We start from the raw sequence: 14,660 nt of genomic DNA on the forward strand, positions 1-14,660 counted from the left end.
TGAACAATATAAATCCTCAGAAAAACTGCCAAGGATGCCCACAACAGATGTCTGTACCTTCAAACTTCTGTAAACTTCTTCTCCTATAAAACTATATAATAATTTAGAAATGAAAATGGCATAAATAAATGAACGTTCACCTTTTATTTGAATTTAACTTTCATACAAACAAGAAATGTGAAATCACCGTCAAATAAACAAAAGGTTGGCGTAAACCTTTATGATGCCTCATCTTCTGACTCTCAGAATATTCTTTCGGGTGGAACTGCTTCAGATGGTGGAACAGATTTGACGTGTTCCCGCTGCTAGTCGGCACCGCTCTCCGACACATTTTGCAGCGCACTGAAACCTGAAGTTTATCAGAGCTTAGATAGCCCAACCACTTCCATACCACAGAATTAGTCTTTCCTCTCTTATCGACTACTTCGTCTGCTTTCTCTTCACTTGTGGAAGCTCGCTCAATCGCATTTGTATCACGGTCAGGGGTACTCATATAGCGAAAACTTGCCGTGTTGGAGCTTAGCTTAACACTGCCGAGCACTGGCTGCGTGCCTGTGGTTTACGTCATCACGCACGTAGCTAATTGTGTTCTGCTCATTCTCTTCGGCTTGAATACAACAAACTGACTCCTGCGCCCTGAACGTCAGTCAGTGACAAATGTTTTAATGTATATCGAAATATCGGAAATGTGTTTAAAAATCATATCACCGTTATTGAAAAAAATTATATTGCGATATATATTGATATTGAATTATTGTCCAGGCCTACCATACACATATACTGTATGCTAATCAGTGTCGTGTTGTACAATAACTGAGAGTTTAGATTAAGATACTGATCTGGTCTCAAAGGAGTATCAAACTATTCTCTACGTATTGTAGCGTTACTGATTACCAAAGAATAATTTTATGGTAATAACAGAAAAAAATTATTTCCTTGACACTGGCAAAATTGTTTACTGGACACTGGAATAAACAAAACAAATTGTTTACTCGATACAGGCAACGGAAACCAAAGGTAGAGGTGTGAATCATTGTGTGAACATTGTCTCAAAGCAGTTTTATAGAAACATATATGTCGTTGGACAGGTTACAGATTTGAAGTGTGTGAATTTATCCCTATTGTGCGAGCCGATGGCGACAGCGGTGAGGAAAATCTCCCTGAGATGATATGAGGAAGAAACCTTGAGAGGAACCAGACTCAGAAGGGAACCCGTCCTCATCTGGGTAACAACGGATAGTGTGAAAGTAAAGGAAAGTTCATTATGGTTTTTATATAAAGTCTGTTTGTTGAACTAGTCCACTGTTCACTATAGGAGACCTGAGTGCAAAATCATATGTGGTAAATGCACTCCCAAGGCCATAGTAGCAACCATAGTCCCAGCAACCATAGCGAGAATGTCAGTGTGGAATTGAGGTCCAAAACCATTTCATGGTACTTCAAGCGGTACCATCCTAAGCAATCTCCAGGCTGTAGCCTCCAGTTGATGAGAGCTCCATCCAGAGGTAGGGCATCAGGATGGATCAAGTACGTCCGGAGAGCAGAAAGGGTCAGGATCACTGGAACCTCCATAAAATCATGTGTGGCTCGACACAAGGAGAGAGGGAGAGGGAGGTAAAGAGAGGGAGAGATCATTAGGCACGCTTACTATAACACATGTTTCACATCAGCTGAGACTTGTCCTGTCTACCTTGAGCGCCATGAAAATTAGGCCTGAAAATGTGTCCTAAAAGGCTTTGTGGTTTGTCTCTCGTGGGTGTTTGGAGACTGCTACCCTTGTTGCTTGTGGTTGTGCACTTGTAAATGTTCTTACATGAGATGGCAGTAGCTAAAATGGATAAATTATATATATATATATATATATATATATATATATATATATATATATATATATATATATATATATATATATATATACTACTTGTATTGTTCTCTGCTTGATATATTGCTTTTTCATTTTAATTCGCTTTGGATAAAAGCGTCTGCTAAATGAATAAATGTAAATGTAAATGTAAATGGATGCCACGACTGGAGGAACATAAAATTTCGAGAAACCTTTGAGAGAAATCCTCATATTTTAACCATACTGTACTTGTAAACTAGAGTTTAAACACATACTGTATGTCAATTAGTCTTAAAGATTTTAAAAAACAGCATACACTGATCAGCCATAACATTATAACCACCTGCCTAATATTGTGTAGGTCCCCCTTGTGACACCAAAACAGCTCTGACCCGTCTAGGCATGATCTCCACAAGACCTCTGAAGGTGTGCTGTGGTATGTGGCACCAAGATGTTAGTAGCAGATCCTTTAAGTCCTGTAAGTTCTGTATGTTTCTCAAACCATTCCTGAACAATTATTGCACTGTGGCAGGGCACATTATCCTACTGAAAGAATCCACTGCCTTTAGGGATTACTGTTGATATGAAGGGGTGTACAATGTTTAGGAAGGTTTTAAACAACCCTGCGCTCTACAACACTGAAAGATCTTCAACTTAACTTTAAATATTATCACCTGATACTATTAAGATTATAATAGGTGCATGTTGATGAGGTTAAACAGGTAAAAAAAGGTGCTTACTCCTGTCAGTGAGCCATGCCTGATGTGATGCCTGAAGCTCTCTCAGATTAAAGGAGTCATGTCTTCATTGTGATTGATGGATCAGGGACCAAGTGTACAAAAGTGTACAGTTTTATAGTTTTAAACCAAAAACCATGAGATGTCCATTCCAATGGATGAAGGGTCTGTCCATAAGTGAGTTTTTAAATGTACACTACAAAGTTTTTGTGATGAAAAATTAAACTACTATAAGTCATGTCAGAACTCTTCCCACCATCAATGTGGAATTACAATGCATTTTAACAAATTAAGTGAAAAAAATCAGAAACATTTTAGGGAAAAAAGTTATAATAACCTTGTTGCATTAGTGTGGACACCCTTTTATAATCAGGGATGTGAGTGTGCTCAGAGTGGACCAATCACATTCAATCTCATGTTCAAAAGTATCACACCCACACCAGAATCCACCAAGAACTCCATTTCCCAGAACACACTGCGGAATCCTGGTTTGCGTATTTTGGATTATGTCTCTGAATTACTGTTTGCTGATCGCCTGACCTTGTGCCTGTTCCGTTTTTTTTCATTTTGGATTTGTCTGCCAGTTTTTGAAAACAAATTCTAAACTGCAATTGCATCCATCTCCAACTCTGTTGCATGACAAGTCATTATCACACATCTGTGAAATTACCATCAATTAAATTATTCAGACTAACCCCAAATAAAGACCAGATGTTTCTGTAGGATGTTCTTGACATCTTCTTGGTTTCATCTGACTGCTGAAGCCATGGTCTGCAAAGAACTGAAAAAGCCTGTACAGGGTCTCACTTTCGGAAGTAATCGATCAGGAAAGGGTTACAAAAAAAATTTCCAAAATATTAAATGTACCATGGAACACCATGAAGGCCATCAAACAGCAAGTGGAGAAAATGGAGCACCACAGTGGTATCAGCACGAACAGCATGTCCCTCCATAAATTACAAAAGGACAAACAAAAACTTACCAGAGAGACTGCCAAGAGACCAATTGCAAAATTAAATGAGTTGCAGGAATATCTGACAAATACTGATTACTCTCTGTATGTGAAAACAATCTCTCGTATTCTTAATATGTCTGGGCAGTGGGATAGGGAGGCTAGATGGAAACCCTTTCTCACACACAAAAAAAGCATCCAAACCAAACTAAAACACCCCAGATCATATGGCAAAATGTGTTATGGTCTGATGAGACCAAGTCCAAAAAGTATAACAATTCCATAATTCCAAAAGATATGTCTGCTGTAAAAACAACAAACACACACACACACACACACACACACACACACACACACCCACACACACCCCAAAGAACACCATACCCACAGTGAGTGGTGGTGGCAGCGTCATGCTTTAGGGCTGCTTTTCTTCAGCCAGAACTGGGGCTTTTATCAAGATGGAGAGAATCATGGATAGCTATAAATACCAGCTGATTTTTAGTGCAAGACCTGATGAAAAGGAATTTCAAATTTCAGTACGACAATGACCCAAAGCATACATCAAAATCCACAAAGGAACGGCTTAACTAAAAGAAGATCAATGCTTTTGAATGGCCTATCAAGCACCCAGACCTGAACCCAAGTAAAAATCAGTGGGGGGACCTGAAGCTGGCTGTGCACAGGAGATGTCCTCACAAGTTGATCGTTACAGAAAAAGACTGAGTGGTGTAATAAAATCAAAGGGTGCTTCACAAAGCATTCATTTAGGGGTGTGCACACTTATGCAACTAGGATATTGTTTTTCAAGTTTTTTCTTTTTCCATAAAAAAAAGTTGCTGACTGTATTTCACTTTATTTGTATACTTTGCAAGTGTACATTAAAGGTCAGAAAAGATCTGACATGATTTATCTTAGTGTCATTGTTTTACTTCACAAAAACCTGCCATTTTAACAGGGGTGTGTAGACTATTTACATCCATTATACATATTATATATCATATCAAATGACACAAAGTTCAACATCCGTCTATTTTTTCTTACCATCCATTCACACATTCGTACACATATGTGCCTTTATCATCTTACACATAAACAGAACAGCACTTTCTGAGAGCCGAACTTGAAACTAGAGATGCTCAGGTACCAGTGAAGGGTTGGCTTTCAGCTCTCCCTCTTTCTCCTTTTTCTCGCTTCCTTGCTCCTCTTCATTCTTTGTGCTGATAGCGGCAGGGACCAGGTGTCAGGGCATACATTAATATACAGTAGTCATGCCTTTCTCAGGTCTTATATGAACTGTAGGAGAAAAGCCAAATACTTATAGCCTTGGAGATGAACGACCCTGTATCTTTGCAGCCGGACGCTGTTTATCCCCCCTCCTTCTCTTGCACGAGGTTCTTATGTGTAACTCCAACAGGTGGAAAACTGTCCCGTGAGGTACCAGCTATCTGAAATCACAGGACAAAATCTACTGCCTTTTTGGTGATAAAACTCATATTTTGTGGGGATTATATTATTTGTCTTGTGAGGGCAAGAAAAAGCCTGCAATTATCTAAGGTATGTTTCTCATCTTAATGATCTCGCCCTAGATATTGTTATTTTTTAGAAGTTTTCCTTACATGTTTGTAGGGAAGTGCAAGCAGCTATTGAGATGAACCAAAAATGGACATTTAACAAACTGATGTGCGATTTTTGATTAAAACCACGGCTGATGTGGACTTTTAAATTTGAAAAGATGCAAAGTTGTGTGTTCTGTGGGAACCTTTTTTTTTTTTTTTTTTTTTTTTTGCGCATTATCCTAGTATTCATACACTTTGGATAAATATATAAATATATAAGCCATCCTATTTGTTGTCTGGGTTTAATTGATAGCATATTAAAATGATTAAATCTTTATTATAATGGACTGATGCTGACAGATGCAAGGAAGTGGAAGGCATTTATAAATGACAAAATCTTGACAGAGAGACAGAGACCAAGAGCAAGAGCAAGCACAAACAAAGAATTGCTCTTTTTCCAGTATTTTATTTGTGACTTGTTTTAATAGGCAATGTTTGTGTGAACCTGAGATCTTTCAGCTCAGAGTTGGGAAGAAGAGGAAAGGAAAGGGAGGGGAAGCATGAGCAACACAAAAGGCAACATTATTCCCCTGTGAATCCATGAATGGCGTATTGAAAAACATAACACTGGAGACTAGATTATTTTTCATGCTTCATAACTAGAGTGTTTGTCTGCTGGCTTAGAGTGCTCTGCGAGAGCAGCGTTTAAAAAATGGGGAAAATTAGTGCATGGCTGTGTTAAAAAATCAGCGGGCCCTAATTGCAGAGAAAAGAAGCCATGTGATGGGATTTTACGAACTGCTTAAAATGTCCACAGCCGAGTAGCGATGCAGAAAAGAGAGGGATTTGGGTTTCAATGAGAGATGCATGCACCTTAACACTAAAAGTACGGTATCATTACCTGTTTCTGATATTGTGGTCATCCGGATTTTACATTTCTGTTGAACTCTTTGAAGGCACCTGAGTCAGCTAATCATCTAGTGCTTCATGGGCTGGTCAATCAGTAGCTAATGGTAATGACTTAAATGTTGAGTGTTCAAATCACAGGACTTGTCAGAGAAAAAATGTAGCTAAGGAGAAACATTAGTGAATTTAAACTTCAGTTGTGGGTTAAGCAGAATTAGTAGAATGCTATTTCACAAAACTACATTTTCTCGTGAAATAATGTCATTTAAACACAATGAAATTCATAACTCCGGTAGTGTTATTATTTTTGTGCTGTGTTGGTTTCGGAATTGATCAGCCTTTGCTGATCCTTTTAATCATTTATTCATCTTTAGTATCTGGGTATTGGTGGATCCGGAGCCTGCTCCAGGAACACTGGGCATGAGGCAGGAATACACCCTGGAGAGGATACCTGTCCATTCACACATTCATTCACAAATAGGGACAATTTAGGGACACCAATACGCCTATCCAAAATAATGTTTTTGGGAGGTGGAAGGAAACCAGAGAACCCAGAGAAACCTAAGGGAGAACACACAAAGCTCCACACACACAGTAACCCAAGATCAGAAACGAAGTGGGGTCCCTGGAGTCACGTGCTGCACCATCATGCCACCAATTCCTTTTAATATACAGTAGCATGTAAACAGTGTGGTGAGTGAGTAGCAGCTTTACTACCATGTTTTTTTTTCATGGATTATTTGAGTGAAGTACTTTGGGGGTTAGATATCAGTTATGCTACCTTACGCTTGTTGCACTGCAAAATAGCCTTTGTGTGCCTTGAACTCTGTCTAATAATGATTATAATTATTATTAACATTATTTTGATTACTGTCCTGGAGTGAAAGTCTAAAAGCAACATCTACAAACCAGCTGTGGACCAGCATTATTGAATCCTGGTACTTAAAAGAGCAGGCTTGGCACCTCTGTAGCATAAAAACAAATTCATTAATCACGAAACAGTGTTAAAGTAATTATTGTAAACACTACACAACTGAGGTGTAGTGAGTTCCAGTGTGCATGCATGTACAGAGAACAGTATTTGTGTATTTACCCACACCGACTCTTGTGCAGCCTTTTCTGGTTTCTTTGAGCCGCCCCCCCCCCCCCCCCCCCCCCCCCCATATTATTCCCCCCTCGATTACCTCCATCACTGGACAGAGGGAGACGAGAGGCGCCCGGCTGGTGTCATCGGCTGCCTAAGCATTCTGGAGAGCCCCAGTGAAAGATTCGCAGGAAGCAGCCCTTAGGTCCCAGAAACAGGCAGCAGAAACAGCTTTTTGTGCCCTCGGCCCCGGAATGTCCACTATCTGCCTAGGCCCAATATCAAATTCTCTGCTCGTCCTGGGATCCTGTGCACCAGCTTGCTGTTTGCTCACATTCCAATGGAAGGTCAGGAGGGATTTGGGAAAAACAAAACGGAAAAATGAAAAGAAAAAAAAAGGTCACATGGACTCATCTTCAGCATGACCGATAGACATATATGAGTTGTGTAAGAGCAGGGTTAGAAGATGTTCCTTGCAAGAGCTTTCACTGTCAAGTTGCTTCCAGAAATGTATGCTTTATAGTAAAATTTCCAGTGTTTTGGGCAAGTATACAATAAACAGTTGTGCACACAGTTGTCTATGTGTGTATGAGTTTTCAGGTTGCAAATATATCAATATTACCACTTAGAAGCTTAGTTTCTCCAGTACAGCTCTTAGGATTTAATATCCCTAGATGTGGAGATATGAATACTTCTTTAAAATGTATCACTTTTTTAGTTTTCATACATTTAAGATGACAGCATGGTGGTGCAATGTGTAGTGTTGCCATCCTATAGCTCGGGTTACTGTCTGTGTGGAGTTTTGCCTGTCAGCGAATGTGTTTGTGGATTCACAATATTGTTTTGCTTAAACAGCACTGTGTATTGACTGCAGTTGTTATTGTTAAAACAAAAATCTATTTACTTCAAGCCACATAGCCCTATGGACATAATAGCTGTCCAATCAGAGCAGAGAGAGCAGTGCTGAGGACCAGTATTCCAGACACTGGAGGAACACTTATATCTTTTGAAATCTGACTGAACATTATATGAAAGAGTGTTCACACAAAAAAATTATCTATGTTAAAAGATATGAAAAGATAAAGTGGTACTGTCCATACACACAGTATATACATATACAGTATATAGTATATATGCATAAGGTGTATACATATAGTGTATGTATATATTTAATACATATGTACTATACATATATGTATAGTGCATATGTATACAGGATATACATATACACAGTATGTACATATGTGTGTGTGTGTGTGTGTGTGTGTGTGTGTGTGTAGGTATCCGGGTGGCTCCTTCCTCAGACTGCCATGCGAGGCCAGGGTGTGTTCAGTAGTGTGTACAGGCGTTGGAAAGCCTCCACATGTCTCCTCATCTCTCTACTAGCCTCACTACTGCTGCTGGCCTTTAATATGCGCCTACCACTTGGTGAATACACAGGATGTGTGTGTGTATGTGTGTTTGTGTGTGTGTGTGTGTGGCTTGCATGTGAGCCGAAAAGCAACCTGCGTCATCCTTAACAAAACAGAACTGAGAAGGGACTCGATCATTTCATCACAATTAAGTCTTTAAAAACATCAAGGCAGAAAAAGGCTCAGCATTAATCTGACCTGAAGCAGGCTGAAGGTGGAGATTCTTGAAGAGTGGAGATAACCTCAGTATCTTTCACAGATATATCTTCCATTGTGGACCCTGAAGAGATTAAACATTTAGTCATCTTCATCTTCATCTTCAATGTTGATGCTACTCCAAGTATATCTCGCTGTAAAATACTGTAAAAGTAGATGTAGTTAAAACAGTCGGTGTATGTACTTTCGTATCATTATCATGATCGTATCATATCTTTCATAGCATTTTCTTCAAATGAGATGGAACACAAATAAAGTGCTAGATGCTTGCAGAAGGGAAAGTTGAGAAAATAGACCTCTCGAGAGTATGTGTGTGTGTGTGTGTGTGTGTGTGTGTGTGTGTGTGTGTGTGTGTGTGTGTGTGTGTGTGTGTGTGAATTCAAATGTTGATCTTGAAAGTATATTTGAGTTTCTACACTTTCTACAGTTTATGGGCTGTGAATAATGGGTCTCAGTTTGCCTTGCATTTTTTCTCTCTCTTGCAGATCACAAAGTGATGAGACGATCAGTTCTTAGTAAGCAAACCATCTTATTACTATTCAATTCACATAAAAATTCTTAACTTGTATTTCACATCGTTAATGAAATTGATTCTCATTCATAGTAACCTAGGTTTAATCTCCCTACATACAGTATACATAGCTTTGTACAGAAGGGATTTCATTTGAATGAATAATAGTAAAACTGACCAATAAACTGACCTAAATGGCCTAAGGCTGTGACGTAAAAGCTTTCTGATGGTGCCGTTGTATGGCACGGAATTTAATTACTGTGCACAGGGTATCTGTATGGGGAGATGTGAAGGTCTTGTCCTTGCATGACATCATGAAAACATAGTCTTAATTATAGCCAACCAGTGTTAACAGAAATTGGTCATATAGGGAGCTGAGGCAAAGCCAGAGATTTTTATGATTGCAGCACAGAATATAGTATGAATATAAACTAATATAAACCATTTAAGCTTTACACCCACACAACCCAGACCAGTTACATTGAATGTAAAGATCTGAAATGTCTTCATATCATATAGACAAGCACTTTTCCTAGTTTTATTAAAACTGCAGTTAGATTTTTGATGTTATTGATACTTAAATTACAGACATTTGATTTAAACCTATTCAATATAAGTGGCTTGATTTGGCTTATAACTTAGAACCATAATACCCTAATAATAACTTTCGTTTTTGATGTCCATCACTGTAATGTGATGCAAAAAATTATGGACTCCTTGGCATTACTTCCTTCATACCTGGTGTAACACCTGGCTTTGTAACACAGCAACAATTATAATAAATAAATAAATAAATAAATAAATAAATAAAAAGGCCATAGAACAGAGACTTGACTTGCAGTCATGTAAGCACAGAGTAGTTAATAGGTACATACTATACATGCATACATCTGGTAAAGTATTTAGAAAAATTGGTGGGGGACAAATCAGTACTAATTTTGATGTTTTGATGTAGATCTGCAGTTCTGTGGTCCTTGTAATAGTTTTTCTCTTAAATGTACTTTACAGATGTATATTTTATAATCATATTTTGCTGATGTCATGATGTGCATTGCTATGTTTATGTATGCTCTGTACTGAGTCTAGCTACTAACACAGACTGAGCTAAATTGGCTTCCTGTTTCATTGGGTTTAAAATTACAGGAAAATAGATATAGTAGATAGGGAGTACTGTAACTATGGAGGGCCAAGAACCTCCTTTCAACAAATAATTTGACTAAAATCTCTCTCTCTCTCTCTCTCTCTCTCTCTCTCTCTCTCTCTCTCTCTCTCTCTCTCTCTCTCTCTCTCTCTCTCTCTCTCTCTCTCTCTCTCTCTCAGGCAATAACAACAGGACAGTCGACACCCAGGGTCTATGTGAGCCTATTCTCACGCCTTAATTTCCTCTCCTCTAACACACTTCAGACAAAGGATACATCTTTTAAAAAACAAAGACACACACACGAAAATGAAAGGGAGGCAGAGAAAGATAGGGAGGAAGGATCACATAAAGATCCAAGGCACAAAAAAACAGGTCACTTCCCCGTGTTCTCAATTTACATAATCCTCTTTTCCATCACTGTGCCACCTCTCTCTCTCTCTCTCTCTCTCTCTCTCTCTCTCTCTCTTTTCCATCTTATTCATTTCTGGGAGTCGTATTTCATATTTAGACTTATTTTGTGCCTTAAATCAATGAGGATTAGAAGCATTCTTGTGATGAACTATCATTATATTATTATATATAGCTTTCCTCTTGTGTTATTAGTAGCAGACAGTAAGGCACTAGAGCGTTCATGCCTATAGCAGGTGGAATTCATACACAGATGGATGGAAGACACAACCAGGATTATATGATTGATGAGCAGTCTGAGCAGTTTATCCCAAGGTTCTGCCAGGTTGGCAGTGAGAGGAATAGATACAAGCAGGTCAAGGCAGGCACTGGTGGGAGTTGGAGAGGAATATGACCAATATACTAGTTATTCTGTATCTGGTTATAATTTATTGATTAACAAGTTGGCAGAATATAACAATTTTTTTCGTATCTCTTTTTTTTTTTTAAACCTAATATCCTCCTGGACTAACCTGTTGAAGTCACTGATTATTATTCAGTTATTCAGCTTAGAATGTGTTATTCAGTTAGTACTATGAAACAAAATATGACAAATATGTAGTTATGTGAGTGACAAATGTCTTGACTGAAGCTAAATTAATAAGACAAAAAGTTCTAGGCTCTCAAGCAGTGCAACAGAAAGGAATTAGCACTACTGTCTAGAAGAACTCAAGATTGCTAGTTCAAATCCCAACAATGTCATGGCCATCCATGGCCAGGAGTCCAAAAGAGCAAAACTTCAAAACGTGCTCTCTGGGTTTTCCTCTTAGTGTGTGATGCTGCATGAACAGCAGTTTGAAAAGATGCTATTGGCTAGCTTCATATGTCTCAGAAGAAGTACATGTTAGCCTTCACCTTCCTGAGTTGTGTGAATGTGTGTGCCATTGTGCCCAGTGATGGGTTGGCACCCTGTCCAGGGTGTCCCCTGCATTGTGCCCCAAATTCCCTCCAATAGGCTCCAGGCTCCCCCGCAACTCTGTGTAGGATAAGCAGTATAAAAAATGGATGGATGAATAGGCCTTCCAGTCTGATTAAACAGATTCAATAAGTCACTAAGTAATGAAACTAAGGATTTTGTTTCTGTAGCGTAGAATGTAAACATGAATGAGATGTGCTGCGATTAAAGCAAAATGGACAAAGTGGCTTACAAAAAAAAAATCATTCACCATTCCTCTACAAATGACCGACTAGGACCTGCTAAAAAGTAAAGCAAAAATACTCAAAACTCAAACATAATGGCATAATGGCAATGACCATTGGTCAGGGGAAAGAAAATTGTTAAGGAAAGCCCCATACCTTTTGGGGAGAAAGTACAAGTACTTTACGTTTCACTTTCATAATAAATCAAAACACACTGACAATGTTTCTGTCGCTAAAGGTGATTCTTTTCTAAAGAATGCTTTAAAAAAGAAAACACGACCATCTCCTCCTCAAATCCCCAAATTATCCTTTTCCTTTCAAGAAAAATATTTCAGCACACATTGTTTATCCCACCTGTCCTTACCGCTCACCACTTCATTCTCCCCATCCTCCTGCTCCTTTAGTGCGGCTGGTAAATGGCAGGAGCCGGTGTGAGGGTCGTGTCGAGGTGCAGTACAATGGTACATGGGGCACGGTGTGTGATGATGACTGGGACATGGTGGATGCCAACGTGGTGTGCCGACAGCTGGAGTGCGGTCTGGCTGTGGCAGTGGGCACAAGCTCTCGCTTTGGACAGGGCTCCGGGCCCATCCTGCTTGATAACGTTGACTGCAAAGGGGGAGAGATGGACCTGAGCCTGTGTGGCAATCAAGGCTGGGGCATCCATAACTGCTACCATTATGAGGATGTGGCTGTCACCTGCAAAGGTAAAGCCAAATCAGTGGAACTCTTACTTTTCTACATTTCAAATCGAAAAAATAACAAAAAATATTGTCTGTCTAGTGAAATATTGTCTATCTTGCTAACAAAAGACTTGCAATGTATTCTTTTTGTTGGTCACATGATGTGAAATGTGAAAGGTGTTATCTATCTATCTATGTATCACTACAGGTAACACTGTGTTAGGGCCTCAAGAACTGTCTGAGGAGCCCAGCACTCCAGCTCGCAGGAACTCGGGTTTATGTAAGTCATTGATACTCAAAGAATCTTCATGTTGTGATGTTAAAGCTCCAGAAAGGATGAGAATGAACATATATTTTCTTGTGCTGGCATTGTGCAGTCTAGAATCAAAAGGCAGTCCAACTGCTGAGGCAATGCAATATACAGAATTAGTCTTATATGCAAGATTGCAATATTTATATGGAAAAAAAATGGAAAAGGCATTCGACCACAAAGCTTTGACCAGTTTGCTACTTCAGAGATTCTGGTACTAAAATGATTCTTGTTCTTATTCAGTGTATCCATTATCTGTTCTAGGGCCAAGTATTGAAGTCATTCCACCAGTCTTTAAGATTATACTATACATTTGCACATTGCCTTGAATTACTGCTATTTAACACTCACCAAGTTTTAGAAATGAACCACTGGATAGCAAACCCTTTTTCTGACAGCAGGGGACGGTTCAATCCGGCTGGTGGGCGGCTTGGACCACTGCCAGGGCCGGGTGGAAATCTACTACCGGGGCAGCTGGGGAACAGTATGTGACGATGACTGGGGCATGCGAGACGCGGCTGTGGTATGCCAGCAGGTTGGATGTGGCCCTGTCGTCACCTACACCACCAACGCTTACTTTGGCTATGGTAAAGGTCTTATCCTGTTGGACAATGTACACTGCAGTGGCTCAGAGAGCCAACTGGCCGCATGCTACAGCCTTGGATGGGGGATTCATAACTGCGGCCATCACGAGGACGCTGGAGTCATCTGCACAAGTAGGTTTAAGTATACAGTCCGCAAGGGCTGGGCTAACTAAAATTCCCATACTTTAGATAGAAAGCAAATGTGATTGAATTATTACGGAAAGTTGCGAAGCTGGAGGCACACATATTCAAACCCTTAAAGTTTGGGGATTTTTACAAGTGTATAGCAAAAGAGTTATGCAAAAGTTGTAATAATGAAACACAAAAGTCTCTTGTAGCATCAGCTGGTGACTTCAGAACTTCTGCCACTATGTCTATCTCCTTATTTTTCTCCTCTCTCTCTCTCTCTCTCTCTCTCTCTCTCTCTCTCTCTCTCTCTCTCTCTCTCTCTCTCTCTCTCTGTCTCTCTCTGCAGGACTGACCACCACCACTGCTCCTCCTGTGAACACAGGGACCATAGACAATGCATTCTTCCATACTGAAATCCCAGCAGGTATAAATTGCATTGAGGTGTTATCATTACCTGCTGGCATACAGTGGGGTCCAGAAGTCTGAGATCATACTGAAAATTTGGGAAGGTTTTAGGATTTTGAAAAATGGAAAGAAAAAAGAAAGGAAATGTTCGATATACATAATATACATTATTCAAAATTCTTCATCACTTTTCCTATAGTCTTACCTCTTCAACTGAAGCACATGTTTAGATGACACTCTGATGGATTTGATCTAACTTGATTGCCAGGTTTTACACAAACTTACTCCATTAAAGCAAAATGGTGACGTACCAAATCCTAAGAAATTCTGAAATTCATTTAACTATTCCTATAACTATTCCTATAATGTCATATATATATTTTGAAGACATTTCACTGCACATATATCAGTGTACAGAGAGCCAGAACCGTGACTGAAGCGGCTTGCATTTTCAGTGAATTGAATTAAATAACTCATCTGCTAGCACACACACACACACACACACACACACACACACACACGCACACACACAAATATGTACAAGGCTCAGAGACACGTACACAATGCATTCACACACTAGTAGGAGTCAACAAGGGGAGTACCC

At 39.5% G+C, this 14,660-nt stretch overlaps 1 protein-coding gene across 1 annotated transcript in view; it reads left to right on the plus strand.

The window, feature by feature from the left end:
- LOC108260064 (scavenger receptor cysteine-rich domain-containing group B protein) overlaps window positions 1-14,660 on the plus strand; it is a 33,296-nt gene that overhangs the window by 12,905 nt on the left and 5,731 nt on the right. Inside the window, exons 2-8 of the mRNA XM_053677056.1 lie at window positions 8,359-8,506; window positions 9,192-9,221; window positions 10,538-10,573; window positions 12,350-12,652; window positions 12,837-12,908; window positions 13,340-13,654; window positions 13,998-14,075. Of these exons, the coding sequence (XP_053533031.1) occupies window positions 8,359-8,506; window positions 9,192-9,221; window positions 10,538-10,573; window positions 12,350-12,652; window positions 12,837-12,908; window positions 13,340-13,654; window positions 13,998-14,075 (982 nt within the window). The remainder of the gene's footprint in view (window positions 1-8,358; window positions 8,507-9,191; window positions 9,222-10,537; window positions 10,574-12,349; window positions 12,653-12,836; window positions 12,909-13,339; window positions 13,655-13,997; window positions 14,076-14,660) is intronic.

The sequence above is a fragment of the Ictalurus punctatus genome, chromosome 28, assembly GCF_001660625.3.
Source record: "Ictalurus punctatus breed USDA103 chromosome 28, Coco_2.0, whole genome shotgun sequence".
NCBI classification, from domain to species: domain Eukaryota; kingdom Metazoa; phylum Chordata; class Actinopteri; order Siluriformes; family Ictaluridae; genus Ictalurus; species Ictalurus punctatus.